This window comes from Cnephaeus nilssonii (genome assembly GCF_951640355.1).
Source record: "Cnephaeus nilssonii genome assembly, chromosome: 4".
In the NCBI taxonomy this organism is placed as follows: Eukaryota; Metazoa; Chordata; class Mammalia; order Chiroptera; family Vespertilionidae; genus Cnephaeus; species Cnephaeus nilssonii.
Window position 1 is genome coordinate 108,762,200 of NC_137075.1, and position 24,768 is coordinate 108,786,967.

A 24,768-nucleotide genomic window follows, 5' to 3' on the forward strand; every position below is an offset into this window, starting at 1 on the left:
GGGCGGGGCGGGGCGGCGCCTCCCCTTCCCCCGGAGCCCAGCCCCGCCGCCGCCGGAGCCCGAGCCCGCGCCGAACCGGCGAGCCGAACCGTGCGGAGCCCGCGGGGGCCGCCGTCCGCCGCCCCCGCCCCATCGGACCGAGCTCGGCCGCCCCCCGAACCCCTGGCCGCCGCCCCCCGAACCCCTGGCCGCCCCCCCCGCCCAGTAAGTTCGCGCCTCTGGGCCCGGGAGCCGCGGGGAGACTGAGTCCGGGAGGGGGGACCGGGCGGCGGGACCGGGCGGGACCCGCGACGCGCGCTCCGTGCGCCCCCAAAGCGCGCCGCCCGCGGGGTCGGGGTCGGGGTCCCGGGCCGGGCGGGGCCTCCGCCCGGTGCCGCCGCGGCCGCCACATCCTGACGGTGAATCAGCCGCGGTTGGAAAATAAACTTCAACTCGGGGTTCGCCGCCTCTGGCCCCGCGAGGCGCGCAGCCTGGGGTCCCCCGGCCTGGGCTGGTCGGTGGCGGCCGGAGCAGGGGGGCGCCCCCACAGGTGCCGGGGGGCAGGCTCCGGGGCGGGGCTGGTAGGCGGGTGACTCCCCGGCCCCTTCCCCGCCCCCCTTGCTGAGGCCACCCAGGGGGGACGGCCCTCAGGAGTGAAGCTGGGGTGACCCCCGCTCCGGGGAGGCTGTGACCCCAGCCTATTGCCCCAAACCAACCCGCCAGGAGCCAGAGTGGCAGAGACAGGACTCCCGGGGTCAGGCACCCCCCCATGGAGCCCGAGTTCCTTCCAGCCTGCCCCGCCCCCTGCTTCCTCTGGCCTTGGGACCTGGCCAGGACGCTTGCCTCAGTTTCCCCCCTGCACTGGGCGGGTGGGGACAGTGGCTCAGGCGGGGACCTCCTCCCTGTGGCCCTGCAGGGGAGGAGGCCGGGACTCAGAGCCCCGGGGGGGCCTTTAGGGAGCGGGGGCTGCAGGCCCCGGTGGTGACGCCTCGGGGTTGGGGTCTGAGGCGTCTGTCTCCCTGACCGCCCCCCTCACAGGTGCAGTCGGTGTCCCCGACCCACCGCTGACCAGGCCCTGCCCTCCCGCCGGCTCCCTGCAAGCCCCCTGCTCGGGGCTGACGGCCGGACAGGTCAGCAGGGCCGCAGGCAGGAGGGGGTGGTGCTGGGGTCGTGGACTGAGGGGGGCAGGTGGCTGCCTTCCTGCAACCACCCAGGCAGCCTGCCTGCCCCCCCCCCCGCCCCTCACAGCAGGGGGGCACTTTGTGGAGGTGCTGATGGGCTGTCACCCCAGCTGCGGAGCTAATTGCACACACCTCAGCTCCGTTCCGGGACCTGGGAGCTCCCGCCTTAAATAGACTTCGCCTTTCATCGGAGAGCGCCCGTGTTCCAGGGTGGAAGTTAGCTGGGAGAGGCTGTGGGAGGGGTGCCGATAACTGGGGCGCGCCTGTGGGTGCTGCCTGTGGGTGCGGGTGCGGCCTGAGGGTGCAGGGCGCCGTGCCGCCAGCCTGGGGGGGGGGGGTCCCTCTCCTGGCCAGTGGCCTGGGTCCGGACCTGGAGGTGGGCTCAGTCCCTACTTTTGAGGGTGCCCAGAGGAGGGTCGGGAAGACGGGGTGAGGCCTGACGCCGCGGCCCGGCCCCTCCCCCCGCTGCAGTGTGGCACACAGCCGGCGTCTAATCGTTGCATGGTTCGAGGCCCAGTGGACACAGGGCATTGTGGAGGGCACGCTTACCTCCGTTTCAGGACGGTGGTCAGGGGTGTGTCTGGGGGAGACGGGCCAGGAGGCCAGCCCGAGCCCGCGTGCAGGCTGTCCCCGGGGTGGAGCAGGCCTGGGGACCCCCTGTCCAGGCTGAGCAGGCTGGCTTCATCCCTTTAGGAAGAGGGAGAGCATGGGAGGGGGTGAGCTCCCCGTCCCCGGAGGTGAGAGCAGCATCCACCATGCGGCTTCCTGTGAGGGAGCCCCACGCCCGCCAGCCTCATCCTGCAAGGGGGGTCCTGCCAGGCCGCCTCCGGACGCCGGGCAGCCTGAGGCCGCTGGGTCTGTGGGCATGGCTGCCCCCGCTGCCAGCCCCGAGGCCACGGGGCGAGGGCAGCTCCCGGTCACCGCACCTGCCTCCCCCGCCAGGCAGGGAGGGGGCGGGAGGGCCACAGCGGGTCCTCTCAGCGCCTCCCCCGCCAGGTGTGATTCACGGAGCTGCTCGGGCGGGCCCCTCTGCCAGGCGCACCTCGGCCCGAGCCCGGGCTTCCACGTCGGCGTTCCCGCCCGGCGCCCGGAGCAGGGCCCGAGCTGAAGGAGAGCGAGAGGGAAGGAGTGGATGGGCCTGCCTGACAGTCTGCCCGGCTCCCGCCCTCACGCCTGCCCGCCGCCAAGGGTCGGGTACGGTGATGGCCACGTTTCACGGGTGACCTGTAACCTGGGGGCCGGGTTACGGAATCAGTGCCGCTGTCTTGCAAGAGGCGTTTATAAAGCCCCTACTGTGTGCATAGGCCTTTGCAGCCGCAGCACTGGCAGGCAGAAGGCGCTTGCCCGGGGACCAGGGGAGAATTGGCCGGCCGGACAGAGCACCTGGAGCCCAGCTGCCCCCCATCCCTCGTCGCCACTGTAGTGCCTGGGGTCCAGGTGGAAGGAGGGTTGGAGGGTGGGCTGAGGGTCAACAGCTCCCGTGAGGCTGGGCCTGGCTGAGCCCACAGGGAGGCCGAGGCTTTGGGGGGAGGGGTGCGTGGCCTGTGCTCCGGGGAGGCCAGGGCTGTGGAGGGAAGGCCTCAGGGAACCCGCCCGGGGGCGGGGGGGGGGCAGACTGTTCCCATTTCCAGTGGCGCCGCTGAGCGCCTCACATCGAAGCCCTGTGCGGAGGCTCACCAAGGGCAGGGGTCCGAGGGGAGGGCCAGGCGGCCAGGTGTCCCTGCATGGCCCCGCGCCTGCCCTCGGCTGCTGTGGGCTGAGGCCAGCCCCTCGCTGTGCCCAGCCAGTCCCCCCCACACACAGGGAGTCCCCGCAGACCTGGCCCGTGGGGCAGGGTCCGCCCGGCCCCGGGCTTGGTCTTGGCCCTTGCCAGGTGCTGGTGGGCCCCGGCCAGCGTGTGAGCAGCCTCAGTCTCCCCGTCTGTGCCCGGTCCCCGCTCCCCGGCTGTGGCCTCGGTGTGCAGCCTGCCTCCCCCGCCATCCGCGTCCCGTCCTGCTTTTGCTCCAAGCACAGCTCGCCCGGCCGCCCACACAGCAGCAGAGGCAGACAGCTGCTCCTCCCCCGGGTGGGGGCGGCTGCTCCCCGGTGCGCAGCCCTGAGCCGCCGGAGCAGGGAGCCCGGTGCTCAGATGGAACCCTGCCCGCTTGGAGGGCACCCTGCCCACCTGGTACTGCTAGGCTGCCCCACCTGGCGGGCGGGCGGGGGGGGGAGGCCGTGGAGGTGGTGGCAGAGCGATGGCATGGTAGGTCGGCCAGAACAGACACCCACACGTGGGACCCAGGGGGTCCCCTTTGAGAGGAGGTGGGGGAGCAGCCAGGGAGGGGCCGTGCTGGTGATACGGGCTCAACCAACGCAGGCCCCTGCAGTAGAACCTCGTGACCATTTCACAGATGAGGAAAGTGAGTCTGGAAGGGGCCTGCCTCCCCCCCCCCCTGCGCCCCCGCCGCCGGGCACCCAGCAAGGAATGCCACCAGCATCCCGAGCCAGATGCCAAGGACCTTGCTGGCCCGGTTGGGTCAGGCTCCTGGCGCTGCCCACGTGGGCCCAGCAGCCTGGGGGTGGGGCGGGGGTGGGGTCGGCATCCACATGCTCATGCCCTTTGGAGGACGGGATCAGGGCCCGCAGAGCCTGTCTGACCCAGAATCTGAGCTGCCCCGGCCGGGCCCGGCCCTGACCACAGCCCCTGGCAGTGCCAGTTGTGCGGCCCAGGCCCCTCCTCCGCTCTCAGTCTGCTGCTTTGTTTGCTGTGCTCGGGGCAGGCAGCCTGGAGCGGGGGGACACAGGACCGGCTGGGGGCAGGCCGCCTGGAGCTGGGGGGACACAGGACCGGCTGGGGGCAGGCCGCCTGGAGCTGGGGGGACACAGGACCGGCTGGGGGCAGGCCGCCTGGAGCGGGGGGGACACAGGACCGGCTGGGGGCAGGCCGCCTGGAGCGGGGGGGACACAGGACCGGCTGGGGGCAGGCCGCCTGGAGCTGGGGGGACACAGGACCGGCTGGGGTCAGGCAGCCTGGAGCTGGGGGGACACAGGACCGGCTGGGGGCAGGCCGCCTGGAGCTGGGGGGACACAGGACCGGCTGGGGGCAGGCAGCCTGGAGCGGGGGGGACACAGGACCGGCTGGGGGCAGGCAGCCTGGAGCAGGGGGGACACAGGACCGGCTGGGGGCAGGCAGCCTGGAGCTGGGGGGACACAGGACCGGCTGGGGGCAGGCAGCCTGGAGCTGGGAGGACACAGGACCGGCTGGGGGCAGGGACCGCCAGGCCCACCCCGGCGCCCGGAGGCCTGGACCGCACACACCTAGGAGCCTGTCCCGGCCCGGCCCTTCTCCCTGGGCACTGAGTCCTCGGGGCCGGGAGAGGCCTGTTCTGAGGGCTGCGGGGACCCGGAGGGAGGCCGGGCTCCTGGGCGAGGCGCTGAGAGCTGCCTCTGACCTGGGGGAGGGAACCCAGCAGCGCCCTCCCTGCGCCCTCGGAGCCTGCGGGGGGAGCTGAGGTCGGGTCAGACGTGACCAGGGTGGGCCCGCCAGGCCCTGGCCCTGCCCGCCCCGAGCCCCGGCTCTGCACACATCACTCCCTCCAGTGCCCGCGGTCGGAACTGACTCCGCCGTGCGGGGCCAGCGGGCACTGCCATCCTTGGCCCCGGGCCGCGCCCAGGCTGGGGCTGCCAGGCTCTGCCCCAAGGCGTCGGAGGTGCCAGGCCCTCAGGAACTCGCCCCTGCCCTGCTCCTGTGCAGCTGGGAGGCCCGGGCCCCTCGGTGACGGCGGGAGGCGAGGGCAGAGGTCGCTGCCAGCCCTCAGCGCAGGTGGAAGCGAAAGCCGAGCTTCCTGGCGAGGGCGCCTCCGCCCTTCCTGTCCTCTCCCCGCGGGCGTTTCCCAGGGAACCGCGCCGGCCCAGGCGGCACCGGGAGGACCCCTGCGGGCAGGCCCCAGGCGGCGCCGCCCCCCTCCAGTGCCGTGTCCTGTTTGCCCACATCCTTTGCCCACCTCTGTGCCTTCCAGCTGCTTCTCCCCTGACCCGGGCGGGTGGGGTGCGTGGAGGACGTGGCCGGGCCAGGCCTGGGCACAGCGTGTCTGACCTGCTCCCAGATCCTGGGGTCACAGTGGGCCAAGCCCTGGCCTGGCTCATGCCCCAGCCCCGCCAGCCCCTCCCCCTGCCCGGCTCCCTGTCTGTGCCATGGAGACCCCGCTCCTGGCTCCTCGCTTGCTCCCTGAGCGGGGGCAGCCGCCCGGGAGATGTGTGGGTCCTCTTCGCTCTGTCTTCTCTCTCGTTCTAATTCTGAAAGCGACCATGTTCACCCGATGCAACCTCGGTTAGTATTCGTGTGTGTGTGTGTGTGTGTGTGTGTGTGTGTGTGTGTGTGTGACATGTCCTAGTCCCCACGTGCGGTGCCCAGCTCGTGCCCTGCTCCTCATCTCCGTGGTAACTGGGCATGGCGCCCAGGACCCCCACCTGGGATGAGCCTCTCAGGTGACCCACGGTCGGTGAGGGCTCGCCAGGGCTCCGGCCTGGTCGGGGAGATGACACGGGTGCCGAGGCTCAGGAGCCGGGACGGCGGGAGGAGGGAAACGGGGTCGTGGTGAGGCCGTCTCAGCCCCGGCCGGGGCTGCCCCCGAGCGCGAAGAGCTTCCAGGAACGAAATCCGAGGGTTGCCAGGCAGTGGGAAAATTTGGGTTCCTGGAGGAGCTAAAAATAGAGTGGCAGCCCCTGCTCCCCGTTCCGGAATCCCGCGCCTGCCATCTGCCCGCCCACCCCGGGGAAGACAGGTTCGCGCTGCGCCCGCCCGCCCGCTGGCCCAGGGCCTGGAGGCGCCCAGTCCTGTGAGCGCGCTGGCAGGGCCACCCTGAGGCTGCCTCCCACCCCGCAGCCCCCTCCCTCACCGGTGCCCAGGCCCCAGCCGGCCCTGTACCCCCCCCCCCCCCCGCCCCGGCCCCTGAGCCCCTCGGCCAACGCTGGCAGGGATCCAGGAACAGAGGCAACACCCCCCTCCCCAGAGGCCAACCTCTGGCCCTGAGGCGGCTTCCCCATCCCACCAGGCGGCCCACAGCAAGGTAGGCCTGTGCCCCGGACACAGCTCCATGCCCGATGCCAGCCTCAGAGGCTCACCCCGTGGCTCAGTTTCTCCATCTGCACAGCAGGGCCCGGGTAGCTGGTCTCTGAAGTCTGGGGTGGGGGGCCCAGCTTTGACCCTGTATCTCCCCCCCCCCCCCCCCCCCCCCCGCTCCCCACACACACACTCAGCCTGACAACCACCAGGCAGGGCGGCGCCCTCTGGCTTCCCGGGAGTCCCCGCAGCTGCCCAGGCATATGGGCGCCCAGACGGAGGTGCCCGCATCGCCACGCCAGCCTGTGTCCCAGGAGGCGGCCAGGAGGCCCACGGGCCAGTGTCCTGTGCCGCCTGCTCCAGGCTCAGCCTCTGTCCGGTTCTGGGGCACTCGGCCCGGCCGCAGGACAGCCCGGCCAGCGGGTGACCCGGCACAGCCCGGAGGGAGGCCCTGCCTTCAGGAGCCCCCGGCCGAAGGGAGGCACGACCCCACCCCAGGGGTGACCCCACGTTATTGGTAGAAAAAGGGGAGCCATCCCACTCAGCTCAGCCTCACAGGCTCCATCTACAACGTCCCCCCGAAGTTCCACGGGGGCGGGGGGCGGGGTGCCCTGCCTAGCGGGCAAGAGGGGGCACTGCAGCGCCCCTGACCTGCCAGCGGGCCTGCGCCTCGGGGTGCTGGGAGCCCCGATGGCCCGGATGGCCCTGCTCCACCTGCTTCAGCCGGCGTGCTGGCCGCCCAGGGCTCGGGAAGGCGAATTCCTGCGCAGGCCCCGCCCCGGCCCGCGGGAGCCCTGAGAACAGCGCGCATTCCTGAGCTGGCCCCGCCCCTCCCCGGGAGGCCCCGCCCCGCCCCGGGAGGCCCCGCCCCGCCCCCGGGAGGCCCCGCCCCGCCCCCGGGAGGCCCCGCCCCGCCCCGGGAGGCCCCGCCCCGCCCCGGGAGGCCCCGCCCCGTCCCGGGAGACCACGCCCCGCCCCGGGAGGCCCCGCCCCGCCGCGTGAGCGGGAGCCGGGAAAGTCCCGGAGGCCCGCCGTCTGGGCGCCAGGCCCGGCTGGGAGCCGGACACAGCCCGCGGGCAGGGGCGGGCCGGGGAGAGGGTGGAGGCCCAGCCCGCAGGCCTATCGCCGCGCTGAGCACCCTCGTCCACCCGGTCCGTGTCTCCGCCGAACACCCTCGGGGACCCTCGCTGTCCGTTTGCAGAGGGGGAGCGAGTTGTCCCTTCCGGCCTCGCCAGTGAGCCCAGGAATGAGCCCTCCTCCGAGGAGCTGCCTCCAGGGCGGGGCCGTGTCAGGAAGGGCGTTCCCCAGCCCGGCCCCCCCCCCCCCCGCCCCCCAGAGCAGCACCAGCAGTGCCTTGGGGTGCGAGGCCTGGGCCCCCTGCCACCCAGATCCCCAGCTGCTGCGGCCGGGAGTCGGCCTCCAGCGCAGGCAGGAGAGGGAGAGGGCTCTGTAGTAGTAGTGTGTGTGTGTGTGTGTGTGTGTGTGTGTGTGTGTTAATTGTTACTGTGTACATGCAATAACATGCATGTAATATCTGTACACGTTACATTATGCACGTGGATAGGTTAAAATATAGAAACAAGAGGGGTGCCCTGAGGGGCTGGGGTGTCCCGTGTGGCAGTTTGGGGAGCACATGTGGCTGTCCCTGGGGGTCCTGAGCTGGAAGGGGGGCAGAACTCCGGAAGCCCCGTCAGTCACCCATCAGCCAGGGTGTTGCCCTGGAGCCGGAGGTCTGACTTCCTGCAGGCCCCCTGGAGCGCTGCTTCCTGGGCTGGTTCCTGCCGATGGAGGCCGCTTCCTGGCGGCCGCGGGTCAGAGCACTATCTGTGCATGGGGCCTGGCCTCGTCCACCTCCGGCTCAGTCTCTCCTCCTGGAAACCGGCGGATGCTTCTAGGGAGGCGTGCTCTGCCCGGGACCTGCCGGTGGGCATCCCCGTGGGAGAAAGGCTGCCCCCTCCCACCCGGGGTCCCAGGAGCTCACTGACCTGTCTGGACACCGTCCACACCAGGCCCCGGCCAGCGGAGCCCAGCGGAGCCCAGCTCGCTCCCCGCCCCGCGGTGTCCGATGGGCTTGGGCAGCTGTGCAGTCGGCCCCAGACGCAGAGCAGAGGGTCTTCATGGGCAGATGGGATCAGTCACCTCCCCCCCTCCCCCCCGCAGACCAAAGGGACCCCAAGTGGGGTCTTTCCGGGGAGTGGGCAGGGCCGGGGACAAGGGCACTGGGCAGGGCTGGGGGGCGGGTCCAGGCGACGCTGGCTGCCGGCTTTCCTGCATCCAGGGACCCTGGGGCTCTTGGCGGCGGTCACTCGGGAGGCCAGAGCTGGCCTGGGAGCGTTCTCTGTCCACTCAGCCTGTGCCAGAGAAGCAGGGACGCGGGCCAATGGGAGCCGGGAGGGGAGGGCCGGTTTTGGGCGCCTCTTTAAGCAGCAGCACCCCAGGGGGTGGCCGTGTGCACGCTGGGGCCCCGGGCTGCGGCGATGAGGAGCCAGGACAGCGAGCGGGGCAGCCCGCGGCCGGGCCTGGGATGGGTGGGCAGAGGCAGCCGGAAGGCCTTGCGCGTCTGGGTGAGTGGACGGTGCGGGGCCCACAGGGCTGGGCCTGGGGGGGGTTGTGTTGTGAGCACCCCAACACCCCCTTTGCTGCCTGTCGGATGCTTCCAGCGGGCTGGTGCCAGAGGCGCAGGGGAGGAAACTGAGGCTCCGATGGGGCAGGGACTTGGCCAAAGTCTGCCGGCAAGGGCCAGGGCCGGGCGCCCACGCAGGTCAGCCAGGCCGCCTCCCGGGCGGACCCGGGGCCCCGAAGGGCAGTTGGCCAGGGGGGAGGAGGCGGGGCTGCCTCCCGGAGGACCACGGTGAACGGGAGGGACTGCTGAGATCCGGGTCCGCGGGCGGTGCTCCGTGCTCCCAGCAGGCCCCGGGGTGGGCTCCGGGAGCCCGAGGGAGGACACCCCACCCTCACCAGGCAGAGGGCGCGGGGCCTCCAGGAGGGGCAGGCCGCTGGGCTCCCGTCCCGGCTCAGCCTCGCTGCCCTGCCTGACCTCGGTCGGCCCCTGCTCTCCCCTCTCCCCGGTGCAGCCGCTGTGGAGCCCGGAGGCCGGCTGCTCCGGGGCCCCCTGGGGTCCAGGCTCGCCTGGCTCTGCCATTTCCAGCTCTGGGGCGGTGGGCACATGGCCTGGCTTCTCTGGGTGCCCCCTCCTGTAGAGTGGGGGGTACACTCCTGCCTCAGGGTGGGGGGAGGCTGAGGGCTGGGGGTGGGCAGTGCCGAGGCCATGCCGTCCCTCGGGCTTCTCCGAGCGGCTCCACACGGCCCTCCTCGGCCGCTAAATATACGACCGAGCCATACATGGCTGCAGGAGAGCAGGCCCCCCCTGCCTTCGGGCCGTCCCCAGGGGCTGTGGCTGAGGACAGCGTCACTGCCAAGGGCACCAGGGAGGGGCGGGTGGAGCGATGGCACAGAGGCACGGGCTGGGCAGGGTCACAGCTGTGGCAGCGGACCCGGGTAGACCTCCGCGAGCCGAGGGCCTGGGGCGCCCGCTCCTCCGCCCGCTCGCAGGTGGCACACAGGCCCGCAGGACCAGGGCCTGGCAGGCTGCGCCCCGCGGGGCCCTGGTCCTGCCCAGAACCGATGGGCGTTGGGCATGCCCCTCGAGTCGGCCCCCCGGGCCCACTCACGCGCTGCGGGCAGCCTGGCGTGCCGGGGCCGCACCCGGGGGATATCAGGGCGTCCCTTGTCACCCCGGTCCGCGTGGGGCTGCCTGGGGTGGCGGTGGGGTCGGGGTGCACGCAGCAGGGCATCCTGCTGCCTCTGGTTACTATGGCGACTCAGTCAGGGTGGGTGCAGGAGCGCGGGCGCAGGGAGCCTGCACCGTGTGCTGCGGGGTGCCACCGGGCAGCGCTGGAGCCCGTTTAGTGGGCAGGGGTACCAGGCGGAGGACGCCGCCCTGGCTGACCCCCCCCCCCCTCTGGCCCCGCAGTTCGGCAAGATGTCGGTGAAGGAGGGCGCGCAGCGCAAGTGGGCGGCGCTGAAGGAGAAGCTGGGGCCGCAGGACGCCGACCCCACGGAGGCCAACCTGGAGAACGCGGACCCCGAGCTCTGCATCCGGCTGCTGCAGATGCCCTCGGTGGTCAACTACTCGGGCCTGCGCAAGCGGCTGGAGGGCAGCGACGGCGGCTGGATGGTGCAGTTCCTGGAGCAGAGCGGCCTGGACCTGCTGCTCGAGGCCCTGGCGCGCCTGTCGGGCCGCGGCGTGGCCCGCATCGCCGACGCCCTGCTGCAGCTCACCTGCGTCAGCTGCGTGCGCGCCGTCATGAACTCGCCGCCGGGCATCGAGTACATCCTCAGCAACCAGGCCTACGTGCGCCAGCTCTCCCAGGGTGAGCCGTGCTGGGCGCCGGGGCGGCGGGCCCAGGCAGCAAGGCAGGCCTTAGCTGCTCAGTGTGAGGCTCGCCGCCATGCCAGGTGGGGGCGGGGGGGGGGGAGGCTGGGCGCCCAGGAGGAGACAGTGGGGCTGGGCAGGCAGGGAGGGCTTCCTGGAGGAGGGGCCAGTTTCCCCGTTTGCCCCAAGTCTGAGACACACCCCCCACACACCCCCTGCCAGGTCACCTTGGAGCCCTGGTCCCTCCACCAGCCGCACCTAGTTGCCCCCCCTGTGTTATGGCTTTGCCCCAATTCTCCACCCGGCCTGCTGCTGGTTCAGGCTCCACTCCCCACACACACACGGCGGTGGTCACGGGTCAAAAACAAAAGTCCACCCGAGTGGCTGCACTCCACCGGGCTCTGAGCCCCAACCCTAGCCCGCCGAGCCCTTCAGGTCTGGCCGGCACCTGCTGACGGCATTGTCCACCCCCGGCCCCTGCACTCGGGGGGCTTCTTGAATGGGACCCCGGGCCCCACCTCCACAGCAGGCTGCTCTCTGCTGTGTCTGCACAGCCCTGCTCCCCTGTGAGTCCCAGCTCACGGCACCTCCTCGTCAGTCTCAGAGGCCGACCTCAGCCTCGGGAGACCCCGAGGTCACTGTGTCCCTGGCCCCCCGGCCTGCTCCATGGGAGTGACCGAGTCCCTCCTGCTTGGGGCTCCGGGGGGCAGTGACGGGCGGGTGCCTGTGTGGGTGAGTGGGATGGCGGTCACCTCATTCTTGTCTGATGCCCGACTGCATGTAGAGTCCTCTGTGACGTGCTCTCAGCCGGGCCAGGCAAGGGGCACCCCAGAACTTTCCAGGCTCAGGGGATGAGGCGGGAGGCAGGTGGAGGAGTTTGGAGAAGACCCTGTGGGCGGTGGGTGGGTGCAGAGCGCCCCCTGGTGTCTGCCTGCTGCCCTGCGTTCCTGGCTGAAGTGTGGCAGTCCTGGGCGGAGGCAGGCACAGGTCAGGGAAGGACCGAGGGGGAGGCCTGGCCTGGATGCCTGGGTCCCCCACTGAGACACCCCCTTCCCCCCGCTCCGGCCCTCGGCAGCTCTGGACACATCCAACGTGATGGTCAAGAAGCAGGTGTTTGAGCTGCTGGCCGCCCTGTGCATCTACTCGCCGGAGGGCCACGCCCTGGCCCTGGACGCCCTGGACCACTACAAGGTGAGGGGCGGGCAGGCGGGCGGGGCTGGGGCAGGGCCTGGGCGCAGGCTGACCCCCCGCCCCCCCCAGACGGTGTGCAGCCAGCAGTACCGCTTCAGCGTCATCATGACGGAGCTGTCCGGCAGCGACAACCTGCCCTACGTGGCCACCCTGCTCAGCGTGGTCAACGCCATCATCCTGGGCCCCGAGGACCTGCGTGCCCGCACCCAGCTGCGCGGCGAGTTCATCGGTCAGCCGCCTGCGCTGCGCCCGGGAGATGCCCCCGCGCCCCGACCCCCACCGGGCCCCTGAGGGAGGCTCCGTTTCGGGCCCTGGACCCCCCAGCTGCTCCCTTCGCGGACAGGGGCCTCGGGTCCCTGGACCTTAGCCCGGGCGGCTCTCGGTGGGAGGCAGGGTCCGGACCCCGGCCCAGTGGTGACAGGGACCCCTGGACAGTCACCACCGAGTGTCCCCCGAGAAGTCTCCCTCTGAGCTTCCTGTCCGGGGCGCCCTGTGGGGATGGCAGGGACCTCCCACTCCACGCTGGTGCTGGGGTGTCGGGAGGGACCGCTGACCCTCCGTCCCTCCCCAGGGCTGCAGCTGCTGGACGTCCTGACACGGCTCCGGTGAGTCCCCGGCTGCGGCTCCTGCCCTGCCTCCCCCTGGCTCCCACACAGCGCCTCCGGGGGGCAGGGGGCCCGGGTCCCAGCGAGAGCCCAGCCGTTCCCCCCTGCCCTGGAGCCAGGGCTGCCACATGCAGACAGGACACCCGTTAAACTGGCCTCAGACCGACAGTGTTGCTGTAGCGTAAGCATGTCCCAGCTGGTGCATGGGGCCTACTTATGCTGAAAACCACTCATTGTTTCTCTCTTTTATATATATATTTTTTATTGATTTCAGAGAGGAAGGGAGAGGGAGAGAAACATCAATGAAGAGAGAGAATCATGGATCGGCTGCCTCCTGCACGCCCCCTACTGGGGATCGAGCCTGCCACCCGGGCATGTGCCCTGACCGGGGATCGAACCGTGACCTCCTGGTTCATAGGTCAACCCTCAACCCCTGAGCCACGCAGGCTGGGCCATTCACTGTTTCTCTGAAATTCCGTTTTAACTGGGCACCTGGGAACCCACAGAGCTGAGAACCTCCACCCGAGGCCTCGTCGGGACCACTCCCCGGGGTGTCGGCTTTGGGTGGGGGGACCCCAGGAGAAAGAGGCGAGGCTGGTGTGACTGGTGCTGAACTGGCCCCCAGGAAAGGTCTTGGGGGAGCTGAGAGGGCCTGCCCTGCCGCTGAAGGCACAGCTCATTGGCCAGACTAAGATGACTGGCAGGTCCTGGGCCCAGTGAACAATCAAGCTCCCCCTGCTCTGGCAGAAGCCCCACCCCCCACAGAGACCACCCCTCCCCCTCAGGTGAGGTCTGGTTCCTGACCTCCAGCTCCCGCCCAGGAGCCTCTGCCCCTGACCGTGCGGCCCAGCCCCACAGACCAGCGGCCCCGGCTGCTGTGGCCCTGGCCCGGCTCGGGGTTGTCGTCCCGCGTGGGGGCGGCTGGGGGGGCTCTGGCTCAGCCCCCCGGCCCCCCGCACAGGGACCTGGAGGACGCCGACGTGCTGATCCAGCTCGAGGCCTTCGAGGAGGCCAAGGCGGAGGACGAGGAGGAGCTGCTGCAGGCGTGCGGGGGCGTCGACATGAGCAGCCACCAGGAGGTCTTCGCGTCCCTGTTCCACAAGGTGGGCCCCCGCAGGGGGCCGAGGCCAGGGCTGCCAGGGGAGGCTGTGTGGTCCTGGCCCAGCAGGCTGCCACCAGGAGGGCCAGAGGGCGCTTCAGACCCAGGAGGCAGAGTTCCGGCCCAGCTCAGGCCTCCCTGGCGGGTCACCGTCCTTCACTGCCGCCCATGGTCCTCAGACCAGGCCCGTGTCCCCCGCGGCCGCCAGAAACATCTGGAGACTTTGGGTTGTCCCACGTGGGCAGGGATGCTGCTAAACGTCCCACAATGCACAGCGCAGCCCAACCCAGAGAGCTGTCCGGCCCAGGTGCCCCGCCGGAACCTGCCGCAGGCTCGTGCCCTGGGCCCCCGTGAGGCACCGACCGTCCTGGGGTGCACGCTTCCGGCAAACCGAGGTCGGGTGGTGAGCCGCCCTGGAGGGCGTGGCCGCTGACCGCACTCTGCCCGCCAGGTGAGCCGCTCCCCGGCGTCCGCCCAGCTGCTGTCCGTGCTGCAGGGCCTCCTGCTCCTGGACCCCGGGCTGCGCTCCAGCCAGCTGCTCTGGGAGGCGCTGGAGCGCCTGGTGAACCGGGCCGTGCTCCTGGCCAGCGACGGTGAGCGGCTGCCCACGCTGCCTTCCTGCCCGCCTGGTGGGCACACACGGGGGTCTTAGATCGTGGGGGTGCCCATCCTTGACCCCTGACCTGCAACCTGCCCGAGGGAGGGGGCCACGCCTTTCCGTCGGCCTCTACCTGCCCCCGCTGACCCAGCGGTCCCCACCGCAGCCCAGGAATGCACCCTGGACGAGATGGTCGAGCGGCTCGTGTCCGTCAAGAGGCGGCCCTGCCCGAGCTCCCTGGACAAGGCCCACAAGAGTGTCCAGGCCAACCTAGGCCAGAGCCGGAGGGGCAGCTCCCCCCAAAACACGGGCGCCCCGAAGGCGGGAGTGGAGGGCCAGCAGCCAGCAATGACCCTCGCTGGCCTGCGGGCCGTCAGCGTCCAGAGTTCGAGCAGCGAGCAGACAGCGGCCCTGGAACAGCTGATGCCCACCCCGCCCCTGCCGGCACCCAGCTCCCCCAGCTCCCCCAGCTCCACCGCCCCGCCCCCTCCCCCACCCCCACCCCCACCCCTGCCAGGTCCAGCGACCTCATTCCCCCCTCCCCCACCCCCACCTCCACCCCTGCCAGGTCCAGCGACCTCATTCCCCCCACCCCCACCTCCCCCTCCACCACCCCCACCCCTGCCAGGCCTGGGGACCTCGTTCCCCTCACCCCCTCCACCCCCCCCATTGCCTGGCCTGAGTGGGACCCTACCCCCCGCACCCCCACCACCCCCGGGCATGGGGTGCCCGCCCCCGCCCCCGCCCCTGCCGGGCTTCGCTGCGCCCCCTGCCCTAGGCGGCAGGGAGGAAGTCATTGTGGCCCACGTGGACCACAGCCTGGGCTCCGCCCGGGTCCCCAGCCACCGGCAGGTCAACCCCCCGACGCTGCGCATGAAGAAGCTGAACTGGCAGAAGCTGCCGTCCCACGTGGCACAAGGTGAGGACCCGGGTCCCACAGGGGCTTCCCTCCTGGGCGGGGGGGGGGGGCCGCTGGCAGGGGAGCAGGGGTACTTGTGGCCCGGGTGCTCCTGTCCGGGCCCCGGGCCACGCAGTCTGCCCCCGCTCTGGGCTCAGCCCCTGTGGGGTCCAGGGCGGGCGGGGGGCAGGAGCAGGTCAGAGGTCAGCTGTACCTTCGAAGCCGGTGTGTCTGATGCCACAGCCCTGCCCTGCTCAGGCCCCTGGGTGCCCGTCACCCTGGGGGCCGGGTGCTGTGTGCTCAGAGGTCACAGCCAAGGTCGGCTCGGTCGGGCCGCCTGCCGCCTGGGCGGTGAGGCCTGGCGGGAGCTGACGGGCCTCCCCCGCAGAGCACAGCTCCATGTGGGCCGCGCTGGGCAGCCTGGGCGCCGAGGTGGAACCCGACTTCTCCAGCATCGAGCAGCTCTTCTCCTTCCCCGTGGCCAAGCCCAGGGAGCCGGCGGCGGCCCCGGCCAGGAAGGAGCCCAAGGAGGTGGGGCCTGGGCCTGGGATCCGGGAGGGCCCCCTTCTGCCCCCGCTGCCCTCGGGGACCAGCTGACGGGTGGGGTGCTTTCCAGATCACCTTCCTGGACTCCAAGAAGAGCCTGAACCTCAACATCTTCCTGAAGCAGTTCAAGTGGTGAGCTCAGGGCCGCCCCCTCCTGGCCGGGCCCAGCCTCCCCCGCGGTTCAGCTTGGGCTCAGCAGTGCCCTCTGCAGGCCGCCCTGGGCGGTGCACATCCCGGCTCCGGCCAGACAGTGGGGTGATAGCCAGACTGCCCCAGCTGGGGCCCGGGGGACCCCAGTCCAGGCTCCCTGGGGAAGACCCAGAAGCCCTGCCCGCCCCCAGTTCCTCCCTGCAGGAGCCCGCGGGCCGTCCCCTGGGTCCTGAGCAGCCGCCCGGAGGGGAGGCCCAGGGCGCTCCGGCGGGGGCGGGCCATTCAGCCCCAGCCTCCTGCTGTGTGACCGGGCGGGTGGCTCACCTTCTCTGTGCCCCGACCTCACGGGTGTGACCAGAGGTGTCCTGGGCCGAGGGCTGCCCCCACCTGCCTGGCAGGGTCTCTCTTCCACCTCCAACCCCCGTCCCCCCCCCGCCCCCGCCCGTCCTCTCGCCCTCCAGCTCCAACGAGGAGGTCGCCGCCATGATCCGAGCGGGGAACACGGCCAAGTTTGACGTGGAGGTGCTCAAGCAGCTCCTCAAACTCCTTCCCGAGAAGCACGAGGTCGGGGGGCGGCGCCTACGGGGGCTGCTGGGAGGGGGCGGCCGGCCGCACTGGCCGTCACACCCACGCGTGGGCCTCCCCGCAGATCGAAAACCTGCGCTCCTTCACGGAGGACCGCGCCAAGCTGGCCAGCGCCGATCAGTTCTACCTCCTGCTGCTGGGCATCCCCTGGTGAGCTGGGCCCAGCCCGGGCTCCATGCCCACCTCCCTCCTGCACCCGGCATGGGGCCTCCAGGGGACCTGAGGGCTCAGCAGCGCGGGGCGGGGGGAGGCAGGGCCCTCGTGGCCTCCCTGAGAGACCCCAGCCATTCTAAGAGGAGGGGTGCCCCAGGGTGCTGGTCTGACAGCCCCTTCCTGGGCCCCGCCCGGACCTGCTGAGGCCCGGCCGAGTGTGACCTGGAGCAGGGGCGGGCGGGGGACCCCAGCTCTGTGCCCCCGCACTGCGGGCCGGGGCAGGGGTGTGCCAGGCCGGGCCCTGACCGCCCGCTCTGCCCCCAGCTACCAGCTGCGGGTGGAGTGCATGCTGCTGTGTGAGGGCACGGCCGTGGTGCTGGACATGGTGCGGCCCAAGGCCCAGCTGATGCTCAGCGCCTGCGAGAGTGAGTGGCCCGGAGCCCGGGGGGGCCCCACAGGCGGGGCCACCAGCCCCTGCACCCCAACATCCAGACTGTCCCTGAGGGCGCCCGTGGGTGCTGAGCCTCCTCATGTCACAGACCACCCCCCTCCCGCTCTGAGGCAGACTCTGCGTGTACACGCGGGCACGCACAGGTACATGCATGTGCACGCACACTCACACATGCAGACACAGGTGTGTGCATGCAGACTTACACACACACACACACACGTGCACACGTGCACACACCACCCTCTGAGTGAGGAGCCGGCGCGGACCCGCTGCAGCCCTGGCCCCGGGTGCCGCTCACCCTGCTGGGACACAGCAGTGGGCGCCCACGCCATCTTGGGGACAGGGCAGAAGGGACACCCTCTGGAGCCCCCCCCCCCCCCCATGGTTTGCTGAGAACTAGGGAAGCCAGAGGTTCTGGAAGGTTCCGCTCCGCGTCCCACCCCCGGCTGTGGGCTGTGGGGTGCAGGCGGGCGAGCACCAGGGGACCCACCTCCCGAGCCCGCACCTCCCTGAGCCCCCCCTCTCCCCAGGCCTGCTCTCCAGCCGCCTGCTGCCCGTCTTCTGCCAGCTGATCCTGAGGATCGGGAACTTCCTCAACTACGTGAGCGCTGCCCCCCCCCCGCCCCGCCCCACCCTGCCCCGCCCCGCCCCGCCCCGCCGGGAGGCAGGGAGACTCACCCCTCTTCCTCCCTCCAGGGCAGCCACACTGGGAACGCCGACGGCTTCAAGATCAGCACGCTGCTGAAGCTCACGGAGACCAAGTCCCAGCAGAGCCGCGTGACGCTGCTGCACCACGTGCTGGAGGTGGGCGCGGGCGTCCTGGGCCTCAGGAGGGGCCGCACCCCTCGCTGCCCCGGCCCGCCCCCTCCTCCGGTCCCCGAGGTCCAGGCCCAGGGGAAGGGTAGGGAGGCCTGGGTGCGGGCACCCCCAGGGCCGGGCGGCCACGGCCACCTCCCTGGACCCGGACCCGCTGTTGCAGGAGGTGGAGAAGAGCCACCCGGAGCTCCTGCAGCTGCCCCGAGACCTGGAGCAGCCCGCCCAGGCGGCAGGGTAGGTGCCTTCCGCCCCGCGCCGCTCGCGAGCCCGGCCCTGCCCGTCCCCACCAGTGAGGGGCTGGACCAGGCCGGTCGCAGGCTGCAGTACCACCCGGGGCCCCCAGGAACGGCTGCCCCCCACGCCTGTCCCCCGTGACCTAGAGGGAAACTGAGGCCTGGGAGAGGCAGGGAATGACCGGCCACGCTCACGCTGGAGGCCAGGCTCACGAAGCTCTCCGAAGGCTACCCCTGAGCGGCCCGCATCCCTGCCGCCACCACCATCCAGACGGGGCCAGGACGGGGGGTGCATTTGTGGGGTCCCACCGCCTGCAGGGGCAGCTCTGGGAGCAGTGGGCTGTCCAGCTCCACGCCCACTGCTGTCCCAGCCTGCAGCCCAGCACCTGCTGTGGCCGGCGCCCCGCCCGCCCGCCCGCCCGGCCGGCCCAGAGCTCCGACGTGCCTCTGGCAGCCTCGGGGTGCAGGGCGAGGGCCCCTCGGTCCAACGAGGCCGGGCATCGGCTGTCACCTGACCCCGCCCGGCCTTTCAGGATCAACCTTGAGATCATCCGCTCCGAGTCCAGCGGCAACCTGAAGCGGCTGCTGGAGATGGAGCGGAAGGTGGCGGCCGCGGAGCCCGAGGTGCGGGAGCAGTACGCCCAGCGCCTGCAGGCAAGTGCGCGGCCGGCGGGAGGGGCTCCGGCTTCGCTGAGTGTGGTCTGGGGCGGCAGCCCTCATGTCGGCTGTCTGCCCGCCTGGGTGCCTTAGGGAGAGGAGAGGCCGGGCGGGGCAGGTGAAGGGCGGGGGGAGGAGAGGCCCAGGGGAGGGGGCAGTGGGGGGGGACCCTGCAGCAGGTCCTGGTCCCAGAGGGGGTCCTGCGAGGAGCGCCCCTGGACCCCAGGCCCAGCACCCAGAGCCCCGGTCCCGCACAGGGACGCTGTCTGCAGGCCTGGCCCTCACCCGCCCGCAGCCACGGGCCGGGCCGCCGCCCTGTGCCAGCGGGCCGCCCGCCGTGGGCCTCCCAGGCCCTGACGGTGCGGTGCCCGTGCCCCAGGCCAGCGTCGAGGCCTCCCAGGCGCTGGAGCAGGTGTTCGAGGCCGTGGAGCAGAAGAGGCTGGCGTTGGCCAGCTACCTGTGCGAGGACGCCCAGCAGCTGAGCCTGGAGGACACGTTCAGCACCATGAAGACCTTCCGGGACCTCTTCCTCCGCGCCCTGAAGGTGGGCCCGCCCCTGCGGCCGCCGGAAGGGCCTGTGGGGTGATGGGTGGGGTGGGGGGGTCACGGGCTCCGTGTCTGCCCCGCAGGAGAACAAGGACCGGCAGGAGCAGGCGGCCAAGGCCGAGAGGAGGAAGCGGCAGCTGGCGGAGGAGGAGGCGCGGAGGCCGAGGGGCGAGGACGGGAAGCCTGGTGAGGCCGGGCGGGCGCGGGGCTGGGATGGAGAACCCTCCTTCCTCCAACCGCCGTGGCGTCTCCGCGGCCCCGGGTGGGCTCTGGCCCTGCGAGCCCGTGCCTGAGGGTCCTGGGTTCTCAGTCAGGAAGGGCGTCAAGAAGCAGGAGGAGGTGTGTGTCATCGACGCGCTGCTGGCCGACATCAGGAAGGGCTTCCAGCTGCGGAAGACGGCGCGCGGCCGCGGCGACGGGGACGGGGGCAGCCGGGCGGCCGCTGCAGGCCCCCCGCGGGACACCGCGCCTGGTGAGACCCTCGCCTCCCTCTTCTGCTTGCTTCCCGCCATCCCTGCCTGTGCCATTCTTCGGCCCACGCCTCCCTTGCCGGGGTTCTTGTTCCAGCATCACAAAGGGTTCAGCGTTCTGGAGAAAGGCTGTGCGTAGATTCAATAAGAGTCCAAAGACGAAGGTAGTTTTGAAAGGCATTAGGGGGTCAGAGGAGCTTCAGTTAAAGGAGCTAAAGTTCCTCCTTGTCTCAGGACCCTTGCTTTTTATTAACACAATTTGTCCTAAGGCAAGGTGGAGACAATACACTTCAAAGGGTAGGGTACAGAGCATTGTCAGATTGGGGAACAGCCTACAGCCGTTCAGGTGTTTGGCCGACAGGAGGCAATAACATGCAGATTGAGCTGCCCTGAGCTGTCTGGCAGCAAACACTCATCCTATTCAGGTTTGGGGGAAGTGCCTTCCAGCCACTCCAACAGGCGATAACATATGTGACTCAGCCCTTGTTGAGCCCCCAAGTTCCATCAACCTTTTGATGAAACTCTTTTTTTTTTTTTTTTGATGAAACTCTTGTAATGATGACATGCTGGAACTGGCTTCCAGCACTCCCTTCCTCCGGGGAGCCCACCCTGACCTCACGAGGGAGCCCTTCTCTCCCCTGGCCGCCCTGAGAAGGGGAGGGCCGGGAGGCGGGGCTAGAGGCCACTTGCCCAGCCCCCGGGGTGGGCAGGAGAGACGGGGCCGCGGGCCCATGGGCAGATGCCCTGTGGACAGGCCGAGGACGCTGAGGCCGGGCCTGCCCTGTGGGGCCCAGGCTTGGAGGCCACCAGGGAAGCTGAGCTGGAGGGCCCCCCCCCACCCCGCTCAGACTGTTCCCGAGGAGGGTGCCCTCAGGACGCTGGGCGCGCCCTGCCCTCCGCCTACACGTGCTCCGTCCACAGTGGCCTCCAGCGGCCCCCCAGGAGGCCCCAGGGGCGGCACCAGCAGCTCGGCCTCCAGGCCTGGTCTCGACGTGGTGGCAGCCAGGCCGCCCCAGGACTGGGACCTCGCGGACGCCACGGCCCCCAGCCCGCGGCCCCCTGCAGACCCGGCGGAGGAGGCCGGCCCCGGGCCCCGGGAGAGGCGGTCCTCCTGGTACGTGGACGCCAGCGATGTCCTGCCCACAGAGGACCCCCTGAGCTCCCCGCCCCCGGCAGCGGCCTGGCCCGTGGTGCTGGGGGACACGCGGGCCCTGGAGCCCCTCCCGTTCTCCAGCGAGAAGCCCCCTGAGGCCCCCACAGCCCCCCGGGGCGTCAGCAGGGCCGAAGCTGACAGCACAGGAGCGGGGCCGGCGGCCACGGCTGCCCTCGGCGGAGGAGGCAGCCCTCCCGCCACAGCGCCCGGCGGGGACGGGGACCGGGAGGACGCCGCCCCAGATTCCGCGCTGGACACGTCCCTGGACAGGTCCTTCTCCGAGGACTCGGTGGCCGACTCCTCGGGGTCCGGCACCCTCCCCAGGGCCCAGGGCCGGGCCGCGAAGGGGACGGGCAGGCGGAGGAAGAAGCGCCCGACTCGGACTCAGGAAGGTGAGGGGGGGCCTCCATCTTGTCCCTGAGCAGGACCGGGTGGGTGGGTCCACGGGGCTCCGGGCTCCGGGCTCCGGCGTGGGGTCCGCTGACCCATTCATGCCCGGACCCGGCCTCTCCCTGCAGCCGGAGGTCCCCCTGCCCCCGAGATGGGGGATGCCCAGGCCCCCGAGCCCTGCAGGTGAGGGGTCAGCGGCGCCTCCGCCCCGGGAGGGGCAGGTGTGGGGCACCGCCTGCTCGCTGCACCCTAACCCGCTGAGCCCTGCCACACCGCCCGCCAGGGAGGCTGCCCGGCGGGGGGCGGGGCGCAGCCACGCCGCAGCTCAGCGCCCACGCAGCCCGGCTCCGCTCAGGGCGCCCGGCGGGGGGGGACAGGCGGCTGAGTGTGTTTGTTTTATTTGAAAGCAGAGGTTGCCCCTGACCCTGATGATAATAAGTCAAAAAGGTTCTGTGTGATCCAGTAAGGTAGGTCCACGCCCGCCTCGCACTAACGCTGGTGGCCCTGGTGGTGGCGCTGGTGGCCGTGGAGGTGGCGAGGACGGCCCTGCCCGGCCGCCCAGACACTAACTAACCCGCTTCGCCCCTCGGCAGCACCCTCTCCCGCCCCCCGCCTGGGCCGCTTGAGGGGGGCATCACCCCACCGTCCCCGGGAGGGCAGGGCCATGCCGCGTGGCTGGTAACCCTCTGCTGTGGCTGGTGCGGCCTCAGAGCTGCCCGCTGGGCACGCAGCCTCGCGAGGGCGGGGGGGGCGGGGCCTCCTGGGTGCCGGTGGGAGCCAGGCTCCTGGGCGGGGGGCGGGGGGCGCCGGGGCCTCCCGGGCCTGGCGAACCGGCTGAGGTTGCCCTGTGCCTAACCCACCTAATCCTGGGCTTTACTGACACCCACCCCACCCCCTGTGTCCCCCAGGGCGACACCTTCACTCTGGGTCCGTCCGCAGGGCATACCCCACCCTCCTTGGCCCTGGGCTGGCCACTCCTGTCCGCGGGGAGGGAGGCAGAGCGGGACGGGGACAGGCTGCCAGGCACCTCGGTGGGGTCTGCGGCACCCCCTCCCTGGAGGCCGGTTGTCTGCTGAGAGCAGGGGCCTCCCCAGATCTCCCCCCTCCCCCCCGCCCCCCGGACAGGCAGGGGCTTTGTCGGGCCCAAGAGGCTACCACATGCAGCCACACGGTCGGGCTGGTCCCTGCTGAGTCCTGGCCTGGCCAGGTGGGGACCCAGTGCAGGGAACCCCGCCCCCTCCCCACCTGAGCTCAGGGCCGTCTGTCCCCACACGCCTCCAGTCGAGGGGCCCAGGGCGCAGAGGTGAGGCCCAGTGGGTGCCAGGGAGCGGGAGCGGGAGCAGGGGAGGGGGCGAGGGTGAGGCGAGCGCACCTCTGCCCAACTCGGCTCCGGCTCCAGGCCACACACCCAGAGCAGCGAGTCCCTTAGGGGCCAGGGTGTGACCTCGTGACCCCATTGCGGGTGCAAAGGTTGGCTGCACCTCCCCCCCCCCCGCCCCCGTGGCTGAGGGCAGGAGCCCCACTTTAATAAAAACAAAAACGTATCTTTATTGCTGTCAGAGAGGAGGGGAGAGGGAGAGAGCGATGGAAACACGGTGATGAGAGAGACGCCCCCTACCGGGGATCCAGCCCGCAAACCGTGACCTCCTGGTTCATAGGTCAACGCTTAACCACTGAGCCATCCCGGCCAGAATCCCACTTTTTATTTGGAAAAACGTCAACCTGACAGGAAATTTGCAAGGAGGTTAAGATGAACACCCCCTGCCTTTCACCCTGGAACGGCCCAAACTTGCAAAATACAGCAACGTGTTCCTTTTTGGTGCCCCCCCGCCCCCCACTTCACTGAGTGACCTCACCGAGCTGCCCCCCGTGTGTCTCCCAAGCACAAGGCCTGTCCCTGGACCAGAGAGTGCCAGGGCATTGACGGGCAGGGGGACAGGTGGGCGGGGGTGGGGGCAGGGGGCGGGGACCGGGGCCCTCAGGCAGCAGCTGAGGAAGGAGGGGAGGAGGTGGCATGGGACCGATGGGCGTGGACGTGGCAGCGAGGGTCTGAGGCACGACCCGGGGAATAGGACACAGGACCCCCCCCCAGGGGAGAGCAGCCTAGACCGGGGGGGGGGAGGGGGAGGGCGCCAGCCCCTGCCCCGGGAAGCCCCGCTGCCGGGGAAGGGCCGGGACTCGGGACGCGGCCCAGCCCTGGGCGGTGGTGACAGAGGGCAGCTGGGGAGCGGGGCCGGGGACCCCGCCGCGGGCCCGGGCGCTGCCCAGCGGGGCTCCTCCTCACCGTCACTCCTGTCCCTCCCGCAGGCCTCAGGCCCAAGCCCAGAGCCAAGTGAGGGCCGCGGGCGGCCTCCACGCAGCAGCCTGGGCGCGCTGCTGAGCCGGGAGCGCAGGGCCGGGCTGGGACTGGGCCTGGGACAACGGAGCTCGTGCCTTACCCAGCCAGGGGCGTGGTCCCCAAACCTCAGGGGCGCGGGGGCCGCCTGGCATCTGGACTTCCCGCCTGGCACCTGGACTGCCCGCCTGGCACCTAGACTGCCTGCCTGGCACCTGGACTGCCCGCCTGGCACCTTGACTGCCCGCCTGGCACCTGGACTGCCCGCCTGGCACCTTGACTGCCCGCCTGGCACCTGGACTGCCCGCCTGGCACCTGGACTGCCCACCTCGCACACCTGGACTGCCTGCCTGGCACCTGGACTGCCCGCCTGGCACCCCTGGACTGCCCGCCTGGCACCCGGACTGCCCGCCTGGCACTTCTGGACTGCCCGCCTCGCACCCCTGGACTGCCCACCTCGCACACCTGGACTGCCCGCCTGGCACCCCTGGACTGCCCACCTCGCACACCTGGACTGCCCGCCTGGCACCCCTGGACTGCCCACCTGGCACCCCTGGACTGCCCGCCTGGCACCCTGGACTGCCCGCCTGGCACCTTGACTGCCCGCCTGGCACCTGGACTGCCCACCTCGCACACCTGGACTGCCTGCCTGGCACCTGGACTGCCCGCCTGGCACCCCTGGACTGCCCGCCTGGCACCCGGACTGCCCGCCTGGCACTTCTGGACTGCCCGCCTCGCACCCCTGGACTGCCCACCTCGCACACCTGGACTGCCCGCCTGGCACCCCTGGACTGCCCACCTCGCACACCTGGACTGCCCGCCTGGCACCCCTGGACTGCCCGCCTGGCGCCCTGGACTGCCCACCTCGCACACCTGGACTGCCCGCCTGGCACCCCTGGACTGCCCGCCTGGCGCCCTGGACTGCCCACCTCGCACACCTGGACTGCCCGCCTGGCGCCCTGGACTGCCCACCTCGCACCCCTGGACTGCCCGCCTGGCACCTGGACTGCCCGCCTGGCACCCTGGACTGCCCGCCTGGCACCCTGGACTGCCCACCTGGTCCTCGTGGTCCAGCTCTAACGCTAGTGCCGCCCCCGCATGCACCAGGCACCCACCGGGAAGGGGTACTGGCTCACCCCCAGGCACCTCAGCTGGCACCTACTTCCCAGTGACCTGGCACCCAGATTCCTCTGGAGACAGCCCGTTACAGACCCCCAAACCAGGGGAGCCAGGCGGGGCTGGAGCCCCCGATGCCCTGTTGCTCCCCAGCTCGGCCCGCTGCGTGCTCAGCTGGAACAGAGTGATTTTAACAAAAC

The 24,768-nt window shown here is 71.4% G+C and overlaps 1 protein-coding gene across 7 annotated transcripts; it reads left to right on the top strand.

Moving 5' to 3' along the window:
* Nucleotides 1-128: 128 nt before the first annotated feature.
* INF2 (inverted formin 2) lies at nt 129-24,768 on the top strand. 7 transcript variants are annotated; one of them, XM_079769596.1, is made up of 24 exons: nt 129-204; nt 10,175-10,574; nt 11,652-11,767; nt 11,837-11,996; nt 12,339-12,372; nt 13,334-13,475; nt 13,923-14,064; nt 14,236-14,988; nt 15,356-15,498; nt 15,584-15,645; nt 16,125-16,227; nt 16,313-16,398; nt 16,726-16,826; nt 17,383-17,453; nt 17,549-17,656; nt 17,832-17,902; nt 18,435-18,555; nt 18,938-19,102; nt 19,188-19,290; nt 19,415-19,576; nt 20,496-21,119; nt 21,246-21,300; nt 21,528-21,584; nt 23,425-24,768. In XM_079769596.1, exons 2-23 carry the CDS (start codon nt 10,184-10,186, stop codon nt 21,538-21,540), a joined length of 3,726 nt encoding a protein of 1,241 aa, XP_079625722.1. In that variant the 5' UTR covers nt 129-204; nt 10,175-10,183; the 3' UTR covers nt 21,541-21,584; nt 23,425-24,768. The 7 variants fall into 7 exon arrangements, with proteins under 7 accessions (XP_079625722.1, XP_079625721.1, XP_079625723.1 ...); XM_079769595.1 differs by lacking the exon at nt 129-204 and adding an exon at nt 1,023-1,109; XM_079769597.1 differs by lacking the exon at nt 129-204 and adding an exon at nt 4,442-5,469.

Bases quoted from the DNA above. Each gene is read 5' to 3' on its own strand.
- INF2 (XM_079769592.1), top strand. From the start codon at position 8,032: ATGGGGCCTGGCCTCGTCCACCTCCGGCTCAGTCTCTCCTCCTGGAAA. The intron at 11,768-11,836 runs GTGAGGGGCGGG...CGCCCCCCCCAG, and splicing joins ACGCCCTGGACCACTACAAG to ACGGTGTGCAGCCAGCAGTA. The intron at 13,476-13,922 runs GTGGGCCCCCGC...TCTGCCCGCCAG, and splicing joins TCGCGTCCCTGTTCCACAAG to GTGAGCCGCTCCCCGGCGTC.